At 53.5% G+C, this 22,735-nt stretch overlaps 3 protein-coding genes across 15 annotated transcripts in view; 2 read left to right on the forward strand and 1 right to left on the reverse strand.

The window, feature by feature from the left end:
• The first annotated feature begins 662 nt into the window (after nt 1–662).
• MICAL1 (microtubule associated monooxygenase, calponin and LIM domain containing 1) lies at nt 663–12,439 on the forward strand. Of its 6 annotated transcripts, none has more exons than XM_061427617.1 (26): nt 663–1,374; nt 2,922–2,992; nt 3,099–3,404; nt 3,494–3,701; nt 3,978–4,082; nt 4,424–4,528; nt 4,639–4,794; nt 5,428–5,528; nt 6,026–6,283; nt 6,560–6,675; nt 6,869–6,995; nt 7,142–7,223; nt 7,791–7,938; nt 8,348–8,538; nt 8,728–8,816; nt 8,953–8,998; nt 9,192–9,271; nt 9,391–9,547; nt 9,864–9,940; nt 10,238–10,514; nt 10,631–10,731; nt 10,987–11,100; nt 11,224–11,317; nt 11,492–11,591; nt 11,706–11,779; nt 12,164–12,439. In XM_061427617.1, exons 3-26 carry the CDS (start codon nt 3,147–3,149, stop codon nt 12,310–12,312), a joined length of 3,213 nt encoding a protein of 1,070 aa, XP_061283601.1. In that variant the 5' UTR covers nt 663–1,374; nt 2,922–2,992; nt 3,099–3,146; the 3' UTR covers nt 12,313–12,439. The 6 variants fall into 6 exon arrangements, with proteins under 6 accessions (XP_061283601.1, XP_061283603.1, XP_061283600.1 ...); XM_061427616.1 differs by having other exon boundaries at nt 1,094–1,374; nt 3,126–3,404; nt 8,941–8,998; XM_061427614.1 differs by having other exon boundaries at nt 1,095–1,374; nt 8,941–8,998.
• A 139-nt stretch (nt 12,440–12,578) lies between these two features.
• On the reverse strand, nt 12,579–15,947 carry SMPD2 (sphingomyelin phosphodiesterase 2). Of its 2 annotated transcripts, none has more exons than XM_061427622.1 (11): nt 15,631–15,947; nt 15,339–15,543; nt 15,012–15,108; nt 14,840–14,916; nt 14,417–14,510; nt 14,186–14,275; nt 13,871–13,953; nt 13,609–13,741; nt 13,410–13,514; nt 13,081–13,234; nt 12,579–12,984 (listed from the first exon to the last, which is right to left on the reverse strand). In XM_061427622.1, exons 2-11 carry the CDS (start codon nt 15,386–15,388, stop codon nt 12,596–12,598), a joined length of 1,272 nt encoding a protein of 423 aa, XP_061283606.1. In that variant the 5' UTR covers nt 15,389–15,543; nt 15,631–15,947; the 3' UTR covers nt 12,579–12,595. The 2 variants fall into 2 exon arrangements, with proteins under 2 accessions (XP_061283606.1, XP_061283607.1); XM_061427623.1 differs by having other exon boundaries at nt 15,748–15,927.
• Nucleotides 15,948–16,004: 57 nt separating this feature from the next.
• The window catches only part of PPIL6 (peptidylprolyl isomerase like 6), a 37,627-nt gene continuing 30,896 nt past the window's right edge, over nt 16,005–22,735 (forward strand). For 6 of the 7 annotated variants that reach the window (XM_061427625.1, XM_061427626.1, XM_061427628.1 and 3 more), the window contains exons 1-2: nt 16,022–16,144; nt 19,071–19,166. In XM_061427625.1, the coding sequence (XP_061283609.1) occupies nt 16,022–16,144; nt 19,071–19,166 (219 nt within the window). Of the gene's footprint in view, nt 16,145–19,070; nt 19,167–22,735 lie in introns of all 7 variants that reach the window. The other variant, XM_061427627.1, reaches the window with a different exon arrangement.

Raw genomic sequence — 22,735 nt, forward strand, 5'->3', positions numbered from 1 at the left:
AAAGAGAGAATAAAAAGAAGGGGAGAGCCATAGGGTCCCCAGCTCTTTCCAGTGCCATTCATTCCTCTGTTTTGTGAGTGTTTCCAGTGTAATGGTGTCACTTCCTCTAAACAAGAAGCAGTCTCTCAGGATGCCAGCCTTTCACTTATCACATTAGATCAACACTGGTGTGGTGGTAGATAGACCTGGGTCCCATACCAGCTCTGCCACTTGCTGTGTAACTTTGCCATGGGTGACCTTCGGTTTCCTTTTCAGTAAAAGGGGACATTTGTGATCATTGAGATTAATATTCATAGTAGACGTTTAATAAAGGAAAACTGATGTTTTATTAATATTAACTAGTTGAATGACCTTGGAAGAGTGCCTTCACATTCAGCTGTTTCCTCATTGGGAATATGAGGAAGTTGGTACCAAACAGTTCTGTGGGTCCTTTCTCCCAGGCATTCTTGAATATTGGGGAGCCAGCCTCTCATTTACACCCTTCTCATTTCCGTCTGTCTTAGTAGTGGTCCAACACCCCCAGCCCTACCCCAAGACCTTCTTGCCCTCTCACTTCTGCCGCTGTGGACGCTGCATATTGCCGAGTTTCCAGGACTTTGCGTCCGTGCCGGATGCCCTCAGCCCGGGTCTAGGTGCAGACTGGTTGCAGGGTAGGTGGACACCGAGCTTGGATCCATTGTGGAGTACCCGGGCCGTGAATCTCCTCGTAGGAGAGGTGTAAAGGACGCAGATGCTTCGGCGCTACCCTACAGCTTCTGCAAACTTCTTGCTCAGCGCGAGCTCCTTCTCCGGCCCAGGTCTCGAAGGCGGCAGCTCAGTAGGTACTGCGCAAGGGCGGGTTGCCTCGCCCGCCTGGGAAGGACAAGCTTTTAGGCGCAGGCTCCGGAATGGAGCCGGAGGCCGCTAGTGTGCTGCCGGGCTCCCGGAGCCTCCGCCGCTAGTGTGCTGCTGGGTTCCCGGAGCCTCCTACGCTTGGCTTAAGCTACAGGGCTAGGCTGGGCCGGGGTCTCCCGCCCCTAGCCGGAACACTGCGTCTGCGGCGCCACGCCCTCGGGCACCACCCTGCAGCCGTGGGCGGGCCCCTGGCTGCCCCCAGCCGGGGATCGCCGGCTAATGAGATGTTAATGAGGCTCCAATAAAGGCTCTGCCGGCTGAGCTTGCTCGGCTGAAGCCCACGCCCAGCTAGACTCGCCGGTCGGGCGCACCGGCCCGCAGCCCCTCAATCCCGGGTTTTGGTCCGCGCCTCCTTTGCCTCTTCCACCCCCCCTTCCTCCTCCGCCTCCACCCCCCTTCCTCTGTCCCCGCCTCCCAACCCGCCCGGACTGGGACGCCCGCCTGGCAGGAAGAGACCCCTGCGGGCTCCCAAGCCCCCGGGTAAGTTGTCCAGCTGCGCCAAATGTGCGCCCCCCGCCCTGCGGGGTCCCGGGGTGGGGGGGTAGGGACGCGCCTCCTGGGAAACGTGGCTCGAGGCCCTCGTGAATCCCGCCTGGCCCGTCAGGCGCCGGCTCTCTGCGCCTCCGTCCTGCCCAGCCCCTCCCAAACTTTACGGTCCAGAGTGTGAGTACTCCCAACCGCCCGCTGCCAGTGGTCCAGCTCCCTCCATCCTGGACCGCCCTACCGCTCGCACAGTCTTTGTTTTGGTGTTTCCAGATTGGGTCGCTCCTCTCCCCACTTCGCTGAGGTCTTCCTCCTTTCCACCTTACAAGAGAGACCTTTGCTCTTACTGACATTCAGTCCGCCTCGTCCAGGTGACCTATGGCGGTGATTTTAATCTCCTGCCTGGGCCTGGCCTGCGGGGCTCCGGGCTGGGACCGGGAAGGCGACTGATGGGGTCAGGGGAATCAGCTCAAGGGTCTTCCCTGGTCTACGCCACCACCGTCCTTAACTCCCCCGTGGGAAACCACATCCCCGTACCCTCTGATTCCTCCTGGTCCCAAAGTGAGAAAGCTCTGCCACCCCTCAAGTTGCGTGGGTGCCCGAGCGAGGGAGAAGGGGACAAAGAGAAGCCTTGTCTGGAGAGATTCCTGGGAGAGCGAGCAGGGATGGGGCGGGGTGTCTATGGGAGTGAGAGAAGCTGGGCGGAGCGAATCCTGCTGCCCTGTCGCCCCCCAACTCCCCAACGATCTTGTGGCCACTGGAGCAGCAGCAAGTCACAGGGGAAGTATTCTGACCACAGTGAGTCAGAAATAGGCCCAGTTAGTTGTTTGTCACCAGACAGATGCAACATCCTGGGGCTGTCTGTTAAGGTAGTTTGGTGGTGGGAAGTGGATCCTACGTGGTTAGAGAAGGGGCTTCCCTAGAGGCTCAGTTGGTAAAGAATCTGACTGCAATGCAGGAGACCAGGGTTCGATCTCTGGGTCGGGAAGATCCCCTGGAGAAGGAAATGGCAAGCCACTCCAGAGTTCTTGCCTGGAGAATCCCATGGACAGAGGAACCTAGCGGGCTACAGTCCACGGAGTCCCAAGAATTGGACACGACTTAGCGACTAAACCACCACCACCACCTCCTCCTCCCCTTTAAGAGGCAATGGCAAGTGCTAAGGAGGAAAACTTTGCCCCTGGCATAAGACACACCACACCCAACAGCACACTGAGTCCGTTGAGGGCTGCCGGGCACAAGGAGGCATGGGGTGAGATGGGACAGTATGTGTGCCTGGCAGCTGGTGTTGCAGATATTAGATTTGTCCCTGTCTGTACTGCAAGGAAAGCCCATTTCTCTGACACCCTGCTCTCTTCATGTCTGAGAAATTCCCCTGGACTGCTTGCAGGGCCTCGCTGAAGGCCGGGTAAGAATTGCTGTCCCCCAGGGATTGGAGTAGGGCCTGGAGATTCCTGGCTGACAAGGCTGAGCTGGAGGCTCCCTAGCTTTCTGCAGGCCCACTGGGCTCAGGACTGCTAATTTTTCATTTCCAAACTTGGCAGATTTCACTTGAAGTTGAATGGATTGCGGCTGTCTGTGGAGCAGCTGACAGAGAGGAGAGGAGCCCATCTGGGTAGGACTTGGAGCTCCCTGGGGATACCACACTGCCTTCTTCTCCTCTTCCTTTTCCCTTCCTCCTTTCTCCAGCCTCTTGCAATCTCTTCCTTTCTTCTTTCCAGCAACCACGTACCTCTGCCCCTCCCCAGGATCCCCTCCCAGGGGTCTCCATGGCCTCAACCACCTCCACCAACCCAGCGCATGCCCACTTTGAGAGCTTCTTGCAGGCCCAGCTGTGCCAGGATGTGTTGAGCAGCTTTCAAGGGCTATGCGGGGCCCTGGGGGTGGAGCCTGGTGGGGGGCTCTCCCAGTACCACAAGGTCAAGGCCCAGCTCAACTACTGGAATGCCAAGTCGCTGTGGGCCAAGCTGGACAAGAGAGCGAGCCAGCCGGTCTACCAGCAGGGCCGGGCCTGCACCGGCACTAAGGTGTGTCTCAGTGCCTGGGGTGGGGCTTGGAGAGTGGGCGGAGTCAGAGGAGCCCCCCGCCATGCCTGTGCTGCCTTATGTGTTCGCAGTGCCTGGTGGTGGGTGCGGGACCTTGCGGTCTGCGGGCTGCTGTGGAGCTGGCGATGCTGGGGGCCCGAGTGGTGCTGGTGGAAAAGCGCACCAAGTTCTCTCGCCACAACGTGCTCCACCTCTGGCCCTTCACCATCCACGACCTTCGGGCACTCGGCGCCAAGAAGTTCTATGGGCGCTTCTGCACAGGCTCCCTGGACCACATCAGTGAGCACCGTGTGGTGGCCTGGAGGGGCGGATGAGCCTGGGCCTAGAGACAGGCCAGTAGGGTGGGGGTTGGGGGCTGCTGGGCCAGCCCAGGGCAGGGTGGTCAAGATTCACTGCAGTCAGATGGCTTTTAGGACTCAGGTCCCTCACCTGTAAAACAGGCACTTGGACTGAGTGAGCTCTAAGACTTTCTCCAGCCCAGACCAGGTACACACTGGTATTTGGGGAGGCTGTAGGATCCTGGGGTCCCTGTCGCTAATGTCCTCTCCCTTCCAGGCATCCGGCAACTGCAGCTCCTCTTGTTGAAAGTGGCATTACTGCTGGGGGTGGAAATCCACTGGGGCATCACTTTCACTGGCCTGCAGCCTCCTCCCAAAAAGGGTAGGTATTTTTCTGCTCTTGAGAACCCCCATGTACCAAGGATACCCTGGCCTTGCAAAAGAAAAAGGGTGGGGTTGGGAGTCAGCTGAGTCTCCCTTTCTCACAGCCTGGCCTTTTTCAAACCCTGCTGAGCCTCATTTTGGACTTTTGTAAAATGTGAAGTATTTCTTTCCTCACCTCCTTTCCATGGCTGTTGTGAAGGTGTCATTTGATAGACTGTGTCACTGCTTTGTAAACCACAAAACCCTTTAAATGTTTATTTATTTCATTGGATTGTCCTGGGAATATAGACACCCCTTCAGTTTTCTATATCTTTGTGCCACTCACATCTTCTGCTCCAGGGAGTGGTTGGCGTGCCCAGCTCCAGCCCAGCCCCCCAGCCCAACTGGCCAAGTATGAATTTGATGTCCTCATCTCTGCGGCTGGAGGTAAATTCGTCCCTGAAGGTGAGTGATCCCTTCCCTTGAAGAAGCCAGCATCTTGAGCTCCTCCTGGGCCTTTCTAGGCTGTTACGCCCCTCATCCCCCGGCCACTCCCCACCTGTCCCCACCTCTAGGCTTCACAGTGCGAGAAATGCGTGGCAAACTGGCAATTGGCATCACGGCTAACTTTGTGAACGGGCGCACCGTGGAAGAGACACAGGTGCCCGAGATCAGTGGTGTGGCCAGGATCTACAACCAGAGCTTCTTCCAGAGCCTGCTCAAAGCTACAGGTCAGGGCCCTTCCTCACAGGGTTTCCCTTCCGAGTGCCTGACTGTGGCCTAGCTCCCGACTCTCCCTCTTAGACCTGTCCACAGTCCAAAGAATCCCACACTTGTCCATCTTTGTGGTCCTGGCAGCAAAGAACCTGAACCCTCAGGGAGTCAGCAGGCACAACCGCACTTGGCCATCCAGCATGACAAGTCTTAGAAATCTCTTGCCAAATGCATGGGCTTTTGCTTTGTGCTTCTGTACATAGGCTTTAATATAAAAGTGACATAAATTCAAAGTGTAAGTGGTACTTCCAGAAGGTGTTCTAGGTTTTCTTTGGCTTCATACTACCACGCCCTTTGGAGTGTACGCATCTCATTTGGAGAAGCCAGGCTGTCCTCTGCAAGCCTGTGACCGTGTGGTTCATGTCTCCCTGCTGCCACTCCACCCTGGTTTCTCTCTTTGCTTCTCCATCTGCTGGGCCTGAGATAGATGGTCCATGGTGCCACCAGAACTCATGGGTCCCTGTGTAGGAAGGACCCACTGCAGGCTAAGCTGTGATCCCAGCTCAGAGGTCAGGCATGTCTGGTGTATTTGGAGAAGTGACACATAACTAGAGGAGACACATCCCCTGCACCCTACCCTGACCCCACAGGCATCGATCTGGAGAATATTGTGTACTACAAGGATGACACCCACTACTTTGTGATGACAGCCAAGAAGCAGTGCCTGCTACGGCTCGGAGTGCTGCATAAGGTGGGGCCCAGGCCCAGGCAGGGGGAGACTGAATGGTGGACCCTGGGAGGTAGGGTCCAGGCCTGGACATGGTCACCCCCTGGGTGTGGAGGAAGTCCATCCTGTCTGCAGTGGCACTTTCTCCACCTCAGTAAGCTCCTCTCCTCTGAGACTTACATGGCCACTTGAATCCTATTCTGGGCTCAACACCATATACCAGTCACAGCACTGCACTCCATGAAGACTAAGCTCCACAAGGGGTTTTGTCTGTCTCTTCCTTGCTGATGATTCCCAGAGCTTAGAATGGTGCCTGCTATGTAGTAAGCACCCTGAAGGTATCTGCTGAATGAACTAGTTGAACACATGTAATGATGCTGGGCCTGGGAGGCAGGATGTTCACGTCTAGTCCCAGCTCAGCCTCCAACTGCTGTTTAATCTGGGGAAGCCCATTCCTGGGGCCTCAGGATGTGTACCTGAGGGGACGGGACACTGATGGTTCTGATCTGTCGGCCACACAGGACTGGCCCGATACTGAACGGCTGCTGGGCAGCGCCAATGTGGTGCCCGAGGCTTTGCAGCGCTTTGCTCGGGCAGCTGCCGACTTCGCCACCCACGGCAAACTTGGGAAGCTGGAGTTTGCCCGGGACGCCCACGGGCGGCCGGACGTCTCTGCCTTTGACTTCACAAGTATGATGCGGGCAGAGAGCTCTGCTCGGGTGCAGGAGAGGCACGGCACCCGCCTGCTGCTGGGGCTGGTCGGGGACTGCCTGGTGGAGGTAAGGGCTCAGTGTTCCCGGCTTGGGGAGTGGCTCTCTGGGTTCTGTGTAAGGAGGCACGGGGATTCCCTGGTTGGGGGAAGAAGCAGCCTCATGGGAAGTGGGGGGGGGGTAATAAAATGTTTACTGTTGTAAAGAGGAGCTGAGGGTGGCCTGGTGGTGTCAGGGGGCCTCCAGCTCTGCCCCTGGGGGCATGTGGGCTTGGGCAACCCTGTTGGGGGTTGGGCCCTCCGTTGGGCCCTCACTGAGCTGTTTCTTGTCCTTCTGGCCCTGCAGCCCTTCTGGCCCCTGGGCACTGGAGTGGCCCGGGGCTTCCTGGCAGCCTTTGATGCCGCCTGGATGGTGAAGCGGTGGGCAGAGGGCGCTGGGCCCCTAGAGGTGTTGGCAGAGAGGTGAGGCCTGAGTTGGGGGGTGGGGCAGGGCAGGGCTGGATGTGGGACAAGACACGGGAATAGGTTCGGAGATGCTGGGGGAGTAGATAGGGGAGTGGATAAAGGAGAATAAGGCAAAAGCCCGGTGGTGGTTGAGGGGTGAGCGCTAATGGTGGCCTCCTGCTTGTGCCCGTCCCTCACCCTCATCCCCTAGAGAGAGCTTGTACCAGCTCCTGTCACAGACGTCCCCGGAGAACATGCACCGCAACGTGGCACAGTATGGGCTGGACCCCGCCACCCGCTACCCCAACCTGAACCTCCGGGCTGTGACCCCCAGTCAGGTCAGCACTCCACCCCAGCGCAGCCCTTGCCTCCTGGTCCCCGCAGCCACTGTCCCTCTGGGTGAGCCCCACCCAGGCAGCCCTCCCCCATGGGCTGAGCGGGTGTGTGGTCAGCCCGCCTGGAGACCTGAAAGGGGCTGCCGTAGGTACGAGACCTATACGACATGGAGGCCAAGGAGCCTGTGCAGAGGATGAGTGACGAGACAGACTCCGGAAAGGCAGCCACTGGTGAGCAGTCCTCCTCCACGGGCATGTCTAAAACCTTGACCGAACAGTGATGCATAGGCACCGACAGCAGATGCAGCTGCTGGCAGCAGGGAGCAGGGTGCTGGAGCCCCGCTGGGTTGGGGGGTGGAGATTGGGGGCATCCTGGAGAGCACAGGGCAGCAGGCGCTTGGCAGCAGCCGTTTGGCAGCCTGTGCGGAGTATCTCAGCACTTTAACCACCACTGAAACACTGGATGGCAGCCGTGCTGCGCTGTTCTTGGCTGTCCTGCCCCTTCCCACCTGGCAGACCCCAAACCTGCCTCTCCTTTCAGCCTCTGGGCTTCCCTTGCCCCTCAGTTCATAGCCCGCTGGCCTCTCTGTGGCTAGCAGTGATTTCACTTTATTCCCCCAAAAGATTTTTTTTCAAATGAGAAAATGGGGATGAAGGAGGTGCTGCTCACATTCTTAGGCTGGTGCTCAGTCGGGGTGGGTCCCTGCTTCTGGCTCCCATACAGACCCCACAGCCAGCAGCTGGGCTCTCTCTGCGGGCTGGGGTGCCCTGGGTACAAGTGCAACCTCCTCTTCCTAGGGGCAGTGGGCTCCCAGGAGGAGCTGCTGCGCTGGTGCCAGGAGCAGACGGCTGGGTACCCAGGTGTTCATGTCACTGACCTGTCTTCCTCCTGGGCTGACGGGCTGGCTCTGTGTGCCCTGGTGCACCGGCTGCGGCCCGCCCTACTGTGAGTCAGGGATTGGGCTTGGGGGTCCCTGATAGACCCTCCCTCTCTTCCATGCCTCTCCACCGCCCCCTCCAGGCAGTGTGGAATGACAGGGGATCACCATGTAGGAGGTGGCACAGCCACTGCATCCCAGCACCATCACTTGCTAATAATCCTGCTCTAGTCGCTTCACCTCCGTAGAGATAGTACTCCTGCCCCTCTGCCCATGAGCATGCATTCAATAGGGAGAGCTTTGTGAGTGGTGGAGGCCCCCAAGGCCAGAAGCCGTTGTGATTGGCTGGGTGGTGGTGGGTGTGCAGCGGAGAATAAAAACCCTTCCTGCCCTTGCCTCCCTTTCCCGCTATCCCTCCCCTTTCTGTGGGCTCAAGTTCTGGGTCTCCCACTGACCTTTCTCCCTGCTGCCCCATAGGGAACCCTCCGAGCTCCAGGGAATGGGGGCTCTGGAAGCTACTTCTTGGGCGCTGAAGATGGCAGAGCATGAGCTGGGCATCACACCAGTGTTGTCCGCACAGGCGATGGTGGCAGGGAGTGACCCACTTGGCCTCATTGCCTACCTCAGCCACTTCCATAGTGCCTTCAAGAGCGTACCACACAACCCAGGTGAGCTGGAAGACAAGGGTGGGACGACGAGGGTGTGTGTGTGTGAGAGAGGGACAGACAGACAGAGCAAGCAAGAGAGCGCCCTCTAAGGGACATCCTGGGAGAGGTATCCTTTAGCCTTCTGGGCTGGCTCATAGCTCTCTTCTGGGGATATAGTATCGCCCCTGATCTCCACGACTCTCCTCACAGGCTCGGTCAGCCAAGGCTCCCCGGGCACTGCCAGCGCTGTACTATTCCTTGGCAAACTGCAGAGGACCCTGCAACGGACCCGAACTCAGGTAGAGAGTTTGGGTGGGGTTGGGCTGGGCAGTGGGGTTCTTGTGGGGGTCCCCGAGATGAAGAGGACGACATCCAGAGTTGGGGGAAAGAAGTGGGGGCTCAGAGCCCATGCTTAGAATGTAGGGCTTGTTGCAGGAAAATGGGGAGGATGCTGGTGGCAAGAAGCCTCGCCTGGAGGTAAGTGCACGCAGGGGCTGGACAGTCCCTTCCCTGAGGTGCTCTCCCACGTCCTGTCCCCCAGGTCTTGCTTGCTACCCAAGCTCCTGTACCCAACCCCCCATCCAGTCTCACCGCCTTTCCCTTCCAGTTCTTTCATCTGCACACATGACTCCCTAACTGACCCTGTCCCTCTACCTCTCGGCCTTTTCAGGTAGAGGCTGAGACCCCAAGTACTGAGGAGCCACCTGTCCCAAAGCCTGATGAACCAATGACACCACCATCCCAGCAGCAGGACGTGAGCACGGGGGCCCTGTCTGCAGGCAAAGACCTGGGAAGGGCAGGGAGGTGTGTTTCAGGGGAAGGGCCGACCTTGGCTTTGACTCCAGCTAACCTGGGACCTGGGGATCACTGCAGGCCAGTGCTGAGGATCTGTGTGCACTTTGTGGGCAACACCTCTATATCCTGGAACGCCTCTGTGCTGATGGCCGTTTCTTCCACCGGAGCTGCTTCCGCTGTCATATCTGTGAGGCCACATTATGGCCAGGTGGCTATAGGCAGCACCCAGGAGATGGTGAGTTGGCCTGGGAGGCATTCAGAGGGACTCTGCATTTGGCCCTACCAGGCAGGGTCAGGAGCTTGAAAGTGAAGAGGAACTGGGGTGCTGTGCATGAGGTAGAAAAACAAACTAAAGATTATGCTTTCTTCTCCTAAGCTCAGTCTTCTCTGTCCCCTCCAAAGCCCCAAATGTGGGGTTCTGAGAAACCAGGAGGCTGGTAGAAATTCACCAACAAATGCAGTCTTGTCACCCCCACCTTCCCTGATAGACTGAATATCTGATCCTTGGTCTGCCTACATCTGATGCCTCCTTCCCTCTCCCACCTTCTCAGGATATTTATACTGCCTCCAGCACCTGCCTCAGACAGGCCACGAAGAAGATAGCAGCGATAGAGGTCCTGAGAGTCAGGTAAAAGCTGTGGAAGTGTGTGGTGGGGGGGTGAGGAGGAGGAAAGGGCTCCCCGGCCCAGCAGAGTGAATGGGGGGAAACTGAATGTCCTCCACGAGAGTGTAAACTCCATGATGGCAGAGATCTTTGTCCTGTTTTACTTACTGACATATTTTCAAGTATCCACAACACTGCCTGACACTGTTTAGTAAATGGCACAAATGGATGAATGCCAGGTACCACATCTGTCTCAAGGGGCAGCCTCAGCCCATGCTGGGCAGGTCACTCACTGACCAGAACATCTGGTGGCTTTTCTAGGACCTTCCCATGTCGAGTGAGAATAACACGCCATCAGGCCCCGCAACTCCCGTGGACCTCCATCAAGGGACCAGTCCTGTCCCAAACCCCATCCAGCCCACCCGTCGATTGATCCGCCTCTCCAGCCCAGAACGCCAGCGTTTATCCTCCCTTCATCTCACCCCTGACCCGGAAATGGAGCCACCACCCAAGCCCCCCCGAAGCTGCTCCACTTTGGCCCACCAAGCCCTGGAAGCAAGCTTCAAGGGCTGGGGAATGCCAGTCCAGAGCCCTCAAGGTAGCTGCTGGCTCGGGGTGGGGATGGCATGGGTGGTTTTTGGATTCTTGGACAGGTATGTGGGGCATGGGGAGGGAGGTCGTGGGGATTCCAGCCCATGTCCACGTCCTGCTCAGTTCTTGAGGCCATGGAAATGGGGGAAGAAGAGAGGTCCTCCTCCAGTGAAGAGGAAACAGAGGAAGAGGAAGATGTGCCTTTGGACTCAGACATGGAACATGTGAGTGGGAAGAACCTGGCCACCTATTCTGCCCAAGCCAGCACACATCCACTCAACACACGCCTCCCCTCACCCAGGAGAAACCCACAGCACCCAGCCTCTTCTGAGCCCAAATTACCTTCTCACGTGGTCTGACTCTTTCATGTCCCTAAGCCTCTACCTTTTCTATCAGACTTACCCCACTTCCAGTCTAGGGTCTTTCTGGTCCTTCTTAAATGGAGCTTCCCCAACCCCTATCCACTGACTCTGTCACAGTTTCTGAGGAACTTGGCTGAGAACTCAGGCACCATGAACAATTATCCAACGTGGCGTCGGACTCTGCTGCGCCGGGCCAAGGAGGAGGAGATGAAGCGGTTCTGCAAGGCTCAGGTGCGGCCTCAGGGTTCCGAGGTTCTGATGGGGTTAGAATCCTGAGACTGGGGATAAGAGCTCCCCTGGGACTCTGTTCTTGAGCGATCATGAGACTCCTGGGCCCCGTCTTGTACTCCTCAGGCCATCCAGCGGCGACTAAATGAGATCGAGGCTGCTCTAAGGGAGCTGGAGGCCAGGGGCACAGAGCTGGAGCTGGCTTTGAGGAGCCAAAGCAGTGAGTAAAGATAGGGGAGGGATAAAACTAGGAGACCTCTGCCTCCTGGCACTGTGTTCTGCCCCCAGCAACCCCCAAACTGCTAGGTCTGGCTCACAGCAGGCTCTATTCCTCATGCCACGACTCCTATGATCCTGGCTGGAGGCCTGACTGGCCCCCTTTTTTCCTTATCAGGTTCCCCTGAAAAGCAAAAGGCATTATGGGTGGAACAGCTGCTACAGCTCGTCCAGAAGAAAAACAGCCTAGTGGCCGAGGAGGCTGAGCTCATGATCACGTAAGGGGTGTCAGGGTTGGGGAGTGGGGGACAGTGGCATTGAGTCAGGCAGGCCCCAGCCAGGGCTTTGCTCACCCTAGGCATCTGTGCCTTTTCTATTCCTGCCCTCCACAGAGTGCAGGAGCTGAACTTGGAGGAGAAACAGTGGCAGCTGGACCAAGAGCTGCGAACCTACATGAACCGGGAAGGTAAGCAGGATGTGGGGAGAGGCTGGTATTTGCACAAGCCTCGTGACTGCAGATACTGCCCAGCAACAGTCTTCCAATCTGAGTACCTCTGAGGCTGAAATGCCTCCTGAATTGCCTCTTGAACTGAAGGACACCAGAGGATGGGGCTCCAAGCGCCTACTCTGCACCTTCAGTCAGAGCTGCACAACTCAGCTTTTACACCAGATTTCCTTTAAGAATGATGTTGCAGCTAACAATGCTAGAAAACCATCAGTGTTGATAAGCCAATTTCACAGGGTGGGAAACAGCAGGGGTTGTAGAAGTCACACAGGCTAGGATTAGGCTGTGCCTCTTGTGCCTCTCTGCCGCATCCTCTGTCCTCTAAGCTTCATCTCCTCCCTTCAGAAACCCTAAAGACAGCTGCCGATCGGCAGGCTGAGGACCAGGTCCTGAGGAAGCTACTGGATGTGGTGAACCAGCGAGATGCTCTCATCCGCCTCCAGGAGGAGCGCAGGCTCAGTGAGCTGGCCTCGGAGCCCGGGGTCCAGGGCTAGAAGAGGGCAGGCTGCCTGACTTATCTGCCGGGAAGACCGCCTTACCCCAGGACAGTGCTACCCTGTGTTCATCTGGGCTGCCTGGGAGAGTGCCTCAGTGTTTACAATAAAAAGTTTCTGACATAAACAGGACTTCTGGCTAGCTGCAGGTGTGAGGTGGGGACTGAGCAGGGAGGGCAGACGGGTGGGAGCCCAAAGGTCTACACTGTGACAATCACACTGACCCCTGGCCCCAGTCACTGCCTCTACAAGGAAAAAGGCCGAGCCACAAAAGTGTCAAGCTTTATTGTTCCTCAGCTCTCTCTCTCTCCTGCTGCCCTAGGAGCAGGGCTGGCTGAGACTCTGGGCCCAGATCCTGGGCCTCTCTTGCCCTTCCCAGCACATGCTGAAGCTCGGCCCGGGTCCTACACAAGCCCTTGGCCTCCTGCACATGGAAGAGGTAGAAGGCACCTGCCCCCAGCACCAGTCCTACGCTGGGGGTCCAGAGCAGTAGAGCAGCTTCCCTGATCCATCCTCCGGCCGCCAGGGCACACAGCAACGCTAGGAGAAGAAGCCCTAGACCAACTGCATAGCCGGCCATGGTGGCCCACCAGTGAGCCTGGGCCATGCCCTGGTCCACTTCTGCCCAGGCCTCCCTTAGCACACTGGTCAACGGCGAGCTCTCTGCTGGTCCTACAAGGCAGGAGAGTGGGGAGGCAGAATAACAGTCAGAGTGGAGGGCGTACCTGTGGTGCGGAAGTGCCAAAGAAAAGGATGCGGATGACTCACCATGGGTAGGGCTGGGGTTGTGCTGCGGGGGGCTGTGTCTCACACACAGGGTAGCCATCAGGGCCTCATGATCAGAGAAGGGGGGGCCGCTGTAAGGGTCATGGCCTGTAGTAGTTTTGAAAGTCTTACAGAAGATGTATAGCCCAGACACTGCCTAGGAAAAGAGCCAAAGAGAAACTTCTATTTGGAAGTATGTTTCCAGAGAACCAGTTCCTGGCTATCCATTCTCCAGCTGCCAGTGACGTAAGACTAGACCAGCTGGACAAAGGATCAGCACAGCCTGGTGAGAGATGAAGAGACATGGTGGGTGCGGCGGGGAGAGGCCTGACCTTATAAAGTACATAGTCGATGCGGATGCCTAAGGGAAATGGCCCCAGCTCCTGGTGCTTGACATAGCAGTTCTTGGGTACCATTGTACAGCCTTCTTCAGAACCCTAGGTGAAGAGTGGGCTTGAGTGAGGATGCAGGGGAAGGAGGAGGGAAAGAGGCTGAGGGCGTAGGTGGGGAAATAATTAGACAGGTCCTCACCTTGAAGTCCCGGGTCTCCAGATAGGCATCATGCAGCCCGGTCCACTCTTTCAGCAGGCGGCAGCCCAGGTCCTTTGGGTGCAAGTTGAGGTCCCCACACAAGAGAACCACATCAGCCTTCTTGGATGTGTGGCTGGAGGAACCAAGATGGTGAGGCAGGAATTCTTCCCTCATCAGTTTTGCCCTAAAAGTGGGACCTTACAGCCACCACTCAATCCCTCGATCCCACCCTATTTCCCCTGTTAAGCCCAGGCTCACACACTGGATGAACTGGGCCAGTTCCCAAGCTTGGGCCACGCGATGTGCTAGGTAGGTGTCCTTCTGTCGATTGTACTCGGCATGGAGCTGCGAAAGATAGAGGAGACAGTAACAGGTGAGACTCAAGGTCCCAAGGGCAGATGTAAATCAAGTTTGTCATTTGGCATGGTGCTTGGTAAAATGTGTGAACTCTGCCTACTGACCTTAGGAATCCTGCCCCTACAACTCACCCCAAGGAGACTCCACCAAAGGTGTCCCCTCTCTCCCTCCCAGGACCAGGCTGCCTCTCCCAGCCCTAAGCACTGTGGGCTTCACTCACGTGGGTCACGTAGGCATTGAGCACCAATCCACTTAGATGGAGTACCAGCAGCCCCACAGCCTTCCCACAGAACCAGTCACAATGATGGATCTGCAGGCAGGAGTGGGACAGAACTCAGAGCACTGCAACCCTCTCTCTGCCCATCCCTTGCAGTCCTGGGAAGGTTACCTCCTTTACCATGTGTTAGTGGAGGTGGGGGAGGGTGGTGGATGAGTTCGAGATCAGGCTCACCATGTAGGGGTAGCCATTGAGGGTGAAGACATGCTGGGTGAATTCCTGGATTGGGTGTTTGGAGAAGACACAGAGACCACTGCCAATGATGCCACTGAAAGCCAAATCCTGGTTAGTGGTCACAAAAGCAGGGAGAGAAATACCCAGCCCTTTCCCCCAGCTCTTATCAGATTTTTTTTCTCTTTTTGCAGCTGATGGAAGCTCACAAAGTGTTAGTTGTTTGTGTGGGGTGATAGGACGGCCTGAGAGTAAGTCTGATGAGCTGTAGAGCTAGATTTTCCTCATTCCACCTTCTGCTTCCACACCCAGAGGAGAGGATGCTGGGGAAGAGGAAGCAGGGTGCAGGCAGCATAGGGAGGAGGGGCTGGCAGGCCAAGCACCTCAAGGTCTGAAACTAGGCTTCCAGGCCAGTTGGCTGCTCACCTCCTGAAGTAGTGTGCAGCTGGGTAGGTGGGCAACAGCTTCTGTCTCAAGTACTGGAAGTCCTGTTCACTCCACACCTGGGGGAAGGGGTTAAAGATACCTTCCCGGCCCTTCCCCCTGGGAGAGCGCCCCCACTGCCGCTGCCCCCCTGCAGCCTGGTTCCGCACCCCACCTCCTCCAGTAGAGCTAGGTCGAAGCTCTCCATGTTTAGAAAGTCTCCCAGGCGCTTCACGCGGTCGGCGCGATGCTTGCTCAGGTAGGGAATGCCCCTGAGGACGAGAAGCGCAGGGGGGAGGTGACGGCTGCGGGCGCTCGGCGCTCCGGGACAGTACCGGAGTTGGGGCCAGGGGCCGGCTGTGGAGGTGCGGGTTGCCCCCCGCACCCCGAAGCTGTAGGGCAGGGGAGCGCCGTGGCCCGGATGTGAGGAAGGCCTCCTTCCTCTGGCAGTGCGGGTGCGGGCGGGACGCGGCCCCAGACCCGCGTGAGGGGGCGCACTCACCAGCAGTTGAGGTTAAAGACCCTCAGTCGCAGGGTGAAGTTGGGCTTCATGGCGGGGACGCTGGGCGGCGCGGGACGGTTCGGCCTCCAGAGCGACGGCCGCGGCGGGGGACACGGGCGGGCGGCGGTCCTCCCGGGGCACTGCGTACAGGTGGCCGCCCGGCTCCCGCGCTCCCCGGAAGGCCGCGGCGCCCAAGTGCACGCGCCTGGGGGCAGATTCTCGCGTTACCCAGGCAACCGGCCGGCGGGGCCCCAACCTGGCGGCGCGCCAACCCGGAAAGTCTGGCGCTGACCCGAGGCAACAGCCGCCCTGGAGGACCCTGGGCGATCCCAGAGGGATCCTAGAGGCGGGGGCGGTTGGGGGCTCCCCGGGTGGGGGCTCCCAGAGGAGGTTCTGGGCAGCGGCGAACCGGACTGAGGCACTCGGGACGTGGACTCCGCGTTCCTTTTCTCTGAAGCTCGTCCCTGGTGGCGACTGCCTATGGGTCCTCTCCAGCCTCTCCGCCGGTTCGACAGCAACAGGCGCAAAGTTGAGGAAAGGCCGGGCCTTCGCCGACCGCCCCGCCCGTCGCCCCGCCCCTCTCCCCGCCCCCTTTTCCCCCGCGAGCAGCGGGGGCGGGGCCGCGCCGTGGTTGCCCTGGCGACGCGCAGTGTTTGTGACCCCAGGAGTCCCCGCGCGCAGGCATGGCGAGCCAGCAGCACTCGGTTCCGTGCATCTCGCGGTCGCCACCCGAGCAGCCGCTTCAGGTGAAGGTGGTGGGGCTTTTCAAGAGTTCCAGCTTTCAGATCGCTAAGAGCGCCGCTGAGGTAACTGCGAAGAAACCGCAAATGCGACCCGCTTCCTGGTCTTGCACCACCTGGTGGCGGGAGTCGAGGTTCAGGGAAGGGTTGTCCCGACTGGGGTTGGCTGTGTCAGAATGGATCGAAGCGTGCAGGTGACAAGTGCCGGTCTGGGCGGGAGTTCCACTTCGAGAAGGGCTGCCTTTAAGGGGAGATTCGAGTGAAGGAATCGTTCAGAACCTTGCTGGGAATGGAAGGTGATTCCTATCTATACATTAACACACATTTTATTCCACATTAATTTTTCACTGAAATGATAGCTTTTGAAACTCCGTGGAAAAAAATATTACCATATAACTTCATAAAATACTTAACAAGCAACATTATCATTAACTGAATGTCATTGAAAACACAGTTGATTAGATCTACTAGAAATTTATACTAAATTAAAGATATTCTAATCTAAAAAAATATTACCATTAACTAGCTGAATTTTTACAAACTCCTTCCCCAAATGATTTTTGAAAGCTGTTCATTCGGGGGGAGTTGTTTTTTGTTTTTTTCCTTAAATTTTCTATAGCAGTCACTACATCCCAGTCGAATTATTGCTTAAGGGATTTCTTAACAAATGACCCCCAAATGCTCTGGAGAATCCAGACATTTCTTTGTAAACATGCAGAACATTGTAAAATGAAAAACACTTTAAGGAACTGAAAGAATTTGGCCAGGTCTGCAATGCTGCAACACTCCGATAACCCAAACACAGGAGAAATGTAGAAGTTTGTGAAATGTTGAAATGTAAAATTCAGCATGTCTTTGGGGTTTGCTCCACATATGCTGTTATAAGATTAGGCCAAGCTTCCCTCCTTCAAAACTACACTTAGACTACAGGACAAAGCCTTATTAAAGTTTGTTATCTCCCAAAGTACCCAGCTGGATCAGTTGACACAAAATGTTCCCAAATAGAAGAAATCTTAAGAAATTCCTAACTTCTTGCCTGCTCCAAGTCCACAGAGTTACAGTTTTGAGTTTATATCAAATCAGGAAATAGTGACTAATTTGTGAAATAGGTGAAGTCTCAAGATGAAGAGAACAAGTGATAAGAAGTCTGTGAAAACAGTCTGTGTTAGCTGGGCTGATGGGATCAGCAAAGTTATACGGCCCACAACTGTATTTAATGAGTTGGAGGGACTTTTTTCTCTTGCTTTTTCTTAGCTCCTTATTGAAGGAGCATGTTTTCTTCATACTGTAGAGAAGATGTTGGCAGATCTTTTTCTGTAAAGTCCATACATAAAATTGTTAGGCCTTTGGAGCCACAGGCTGTCAGTCATTACTACTCAACTCTGTCCTTGTGCAAAAGCAGCCATAGAAAGTTTGTAAATGAATGGTGATTTTACAATAAGATTTTTATTCTGGACCGTGAAATTAGACTTGTATATAATTTCACATGACATGAAATGATTCTTCTTGTGATTCTTTTTTAACTGTTTAAAAATCTAAAAATTATTCTTAGTTCTCAGGTCTCAGAAAAACAGGCAGTGGTCCAGATTTTGCCTCCTATTCAGCTTGCCCATCCCTGTCAGAGAGAACACTAAGTCAAGAAAACAATGTCTTTATTTTATTAATAATGTTGGTTTTCACTTTCTTAAGCTTTTGCTTACTGTAATATATATATATTGAAATATATATATATTTCAATGAAAATATATCAATGTAAATTCAGTTAGTTCTGTGTTAATAAAGGATCCTTGAATATGTTTCCAACATGATCACTTGCAGGCAATCTCCGATACCTAATTAACTGAAATATTTAGATTTATAAAGTGTAGCATTACATAGTATAGTCCATTCTGGAACAAATTATGAAGAAAGTATGATTAAGTATGCTTAATTTGAAAACTCTTGGGCTTATTAGTTATACCAGGTGGTCCCTCAGTGAGAAACAGCAGTCATCTTGTATGACTGCCTCAGAGCCCAGACACTAGATTTGAGGGAAAAGGACACATCAGCTGTTGGTTGGGCACAGTGGTCTAGGAAGGCAATGGCCAGATTGCTGTTGCCCTCTTCTGCTACCCCTGGTCCCAAGGCAGGGTACGCTCATGTCCTGGCTTTCTCCCCCTTGGACTATCCGCCCTTGAGGAAGTGTGCTAAGCCAGTGTCCCCTTAGACCATGACAGAAGCAGCCAGCTGACACTTTTCCCTGTTGGTTCATTTACTCCTCAGACCTGCTCAGAAGAGTGCTACCTCAACTGCCTTCTCTTGCTTTAGAAGAAGACAAACTATAGCATTAAAAGGAGCATTAACATTAAAAAAAACTTTTTTTTTAAACAGGTATTGTTAACCAGAAAGAATTTTCTCTGATACATACAGACAAAACAAAATACATTAAGTCAATACATGCTCAATATCTAGACCAAAACGTATTTAATATTTACTTCTCTTTTCCCCAGGGGCTATAACCACAACCATATCTTTTGGTTATTCTCCATGTCAGTGAATTAAAGTAATAAATTTTTTTTTTTTTAGTTAAAAGTAATCATGGCTCCACTGAGATGTAGTAAGAGTTAATTTAGGGAAAAACTGGTCCTAAAAGAACATGGCCGATCACAAAACTGTTGGCATAAACTCATTTGTTCACTTGTTTATGCAGTTGCTATGTGTGGATGGTCTACTATGTACCAAATATTGAGGCCAGTGGGAAACTAAGACGTAGTCTTTGCCCTCGAGGGGCTTATTCTCTTCAGATGACAGACAAATAAGTGTGGCCTGGGGAGGGACTCAAAAGAGGTAAGCATAGGGCCCTCTGGGAGCTGGCAGGGGGCATCTAAGCCAGACTTTGTGACTTGGGTGTACACCATGTAAAACTTCCTGAAGACTCCATAAAAATCAGGGGGAGTGATTTCTACTTTAAAAGAGAATGTACTCTAAAAGAATATTCTGTTTTGAAACCTAGAGTCTGAAGAGTAATTATCCATCCAATTTTGAAGATCCAATAATAATTCCTGTTCAAGAATTTGCATGGCATCAATATCTACAAGAGAAAAAAAGGGTAAAGGATATTTTGGGTATGGGAAATGAGCAAAGTTTTGCCTGAATTATTTACCTATGCATTGCTTTGGAAAAACGAAAGCAGTGATTTTCATACAAATAGATTTTATTTCTCTAAATTATGCACTTTTCCTAAATTATTTCAGTCATTTTACCAAGCTGATATTAAGAAAAAGTAAAACACTTCCAGGATTTTCTTTTGGAAGGCAAGCAATAAAGGTAAGTTTGACACTGTCAATGCTGCTATTTACTCTTGCTGATGACTACCCCTCTTTCCCTGCATATCACTTAGTCCTACTTCCTGTGACACCCTGGCACTCAGGTTACTATGGCTTGGCACTCTTTTAGGCCCGAATTCTGGAAGGTTTCAGTGGTGTCCAGCACAGAAACAGCAGGAGAGCATGTGGGGGTTCCAGGGGAGCTCTGAGGGCAGGCATCAGCTTCCCACAGGATAACCATGTCCAAATGGGAGCTTCCTTCTCTGCACTGTTCCTGATAACAGTACCCCTTGAGGACCCCAGGTCCTAAGGCTGGCAGAGATTATCCAGAGATGGCAGATTGGTTTCCTCTTGAATGCCAACCCTAATTAACTGGTAGTGCTGCCTGGAACGTGCGATATGAAGGATTCTAAGGTGGCATCCTGGCTCTGTTACAGCTCGTGTTTGGGGGCAGACTGGAATGGATACATCTCCTGGCCCAGTCCTGTAGAGAGCCCCAGTCCTGGTTTCCCTGCCCCACCCCATCTCTCACTGGCTGATGAGATCGCATTTCTCCTGATCAGAGCAGTTTTGATTGTCCTGTGTTTGACTGCACGAGGATGTCCTATGATTGTCATGCAGACTGTGCTGCTTTACCAGATCACTGTCTCCCCAGTCACATGAATAGTGCAAGATAAAGTTAAGAATACTATTTAAGTCTCATACCATTTTCACAGCCACAGTACATTTTCATTGGAATTCAAATAGAAATATAACAAACACTTAGCCTATGGTGCTTATTATATGCCAGGCTCTATTCTAATGACTTCTATAAATATTAACTCTAATCATTACAACAGCTATGGTGACCAATGGTCCTGGTTTGCCTGGATTGGAGGGGTTTCCTGGGATGCACAAATTTCATTGCTAAAGCTGGGATTGTTGTTGTTATTCAGTTGTTAAGGCATGTCTGACTCTGTGAACCCCCTGGACTATAGCCTGCCAGGCTTCCCTCTCCTTCACTATCTCCTAGAGTTCGTTTGGTCCATTGAGCTGGTGATGCCATCCAACCATCTCATCCTCTGTTGTCCCCTTCTCCTTTCTGCCCTCAATGTTTCCCAGAATCAGGGTCTTTTCCAATGAGTTGCTCTCTGCATCAGGTGGTCAAAGTTTTGGGGCTTCAGCTTCAGTATCAGTCCTTCCAATGAATATACAGGGTTGATTTAAGCTGGGATGGTCTGAGGCAAACCCAGATAGTTGGGCACTCTAATGTAAAACAATGGTTTTCTTAATTTTTATCATCAAACTTCCTAAAATGCCTATCATTACCATTTTCTCCACCTACAAGAGAGCCATGATTTCATGCTTCGAGGTTTGCACCCACTCTCTCCCATATTCCCACCATACTGGGAAGACTGGCGTGGGTTCCCTTCTGCAGTTTCTGACCCGTCAGTCTGGGTTGCTGACGTTGAGATGTTTTGTGTTCTCTTCTGCTTTTCTCACGGGGGCTGAATGAGGCTTCCTAGGTCATTACTGCTGCTTCTTCCCACATACCCGTTAACTCCTGTCTTTCTTTTCTCCACCTCCACCCGACCCTCATCTCCTGGATACTTGCCACCTTAACCTCTTCTTCCTCTTCAGTCTTTTGTTCTCCTACAAAAGCACTGTCATGGGACTTCCCTGGAGGTCCAGTGGCTAAGACTTTGAACTGCCAGTGCAGGGGTCCTGGGTTTGATTCCTGATCAGGGAACTAGATCCCCACGTGCTGCAACTAAGAGTTTGCATGCCACAACTAAAGATGCTGCATGCCACAACTAAAAGGTCCTGTGTGCTGCAACTGAGATGCAGCACAGCCAAACACATAGTTTTTTAAAAAGAGCACTGTCTTACGTTATACGTAGTGCTTCTTAGCACATATGAGGCTAGTCTGAGGTGGCCTTATGCTTCAGCAGAATGTAACGCCAACTCTGAGGGATGGCTTCTGAACCTTCAGGAAGGCCTTTCCCCCACCTCCAAAAAAGGGAGCATCATACATCTTAGTGCTGGAAAGCCCTGGAAACCATCGGGTCCAGCCCGCTATCTTGAGGCAGGTGGTGAGGGCTCCTTACATGTAGAAGACATCCGGACAAAGCATGTAATAACCTTCAACTTCCCAATAAAGTCTATCTGTTCCTGCATTTCTCCTACCAGGCTAACTGAAATATCCACAGTTAACACTTTACCTCTCTTTTTTCACACAAGTTTTGTGTCCTGTAAAATGTGAGACCCCTGATAAATGTAAACATTCCAGGGAGTACTGACCCAGGGGCTATCTCAGTGACTGACAGTTCAGCATGAACAAGCGAGGAACTGGAAGTGAGCTCCTCCTGAGACAGGAGCCGGGAATGGAGCATGTGGGCAGCTAAAGGCACACCATTCCCCAAACTGGCATTTCTTCAAGTGCAGTCTCCAGACCAGCAGCAACAGCATCTCGTGTTAAGTTCAGTTCAGTCACTCAGTCGTGTCTGACTCTTTGCGACCCCATGAATCATGGCACGCCAGGCGTCCCTGTCCATCACCAACTCCCAGAGTCCACCCAAACCCATGTCCATTGAGTTGATGATGCCATCCAACCATCTCATCCTCTGTCATCCCCTTCTCCTCCTGCCCTCAATCTTTCCCAGCATCAGGGTCTTTTCAAATGAGTCAGCTCTTCACATCAGGTGGCCAAAGTATTGGAGTTTCAGCTTCAACATCAGTCCTTCCAATGAACACCCAGGACTGACTCCTTTAGGATGGACTGGTTGGATCTCCTTGCAATCCAAGGGACTCTCAAGAGTCCTCCAACGCCACAGTTCAAAAGCATCAATTCTTTGGCTCTCAGCTTTCTTTATGGTCCAACTCTCACATCCATACATGACCATTGGAAAAACCATAGCCTGACAGAATGTGGTCCACTGGAGAAGGGAAGGCCAAACCATTACCAGTATTCTTGCCTTGAGAACCCCATGAACAGTATGAAAAGGCAAAAAGATAGGACACTGAAAGATGAACTCCCCATCCCCAGGTCGGTAGGTGCCCAATATATGCTACTGGTGATCAGTGGAGAAATAACTCCAGAAAGAATGAAGGGATGGAGCCAAAGCAAAAACAACACCCAGTTGTGGATGGGACTGGTGATAGAAGCAAGGTTTGATGCTGTAAAGAGCAATATTGCATAGGAATGTTAGGTCCATGAATCAAGGCAAATTGGAAGCATCTCATGAGATGCTGGTAAAAAAAAAAAAAAAAAAAAAATGCAGTCTCAGTCCCCATCCCAGAATCAGAAACTTGGGGTGGGGCTCAGGAATCTATGATTCTGACTGCCCACTAAAACTGGAGAACAGCTGTCCTA

The sequence above is a fragment of the Bos javanicus genome, chromosome 9 (genome assembly GCF_032452875.1).
Source record: "Bos javanicus breed banteng chromosome 9, ARS-OSU_banteng_1.0, whole genome shotgun sequence".
Taxonomy (NCBI): domain Eukaryota; kingdom Metazoa; phylum Chordata; class Mammalia; order Artiodactyla; family Bovidae; genus Bos; species Bos javanicus.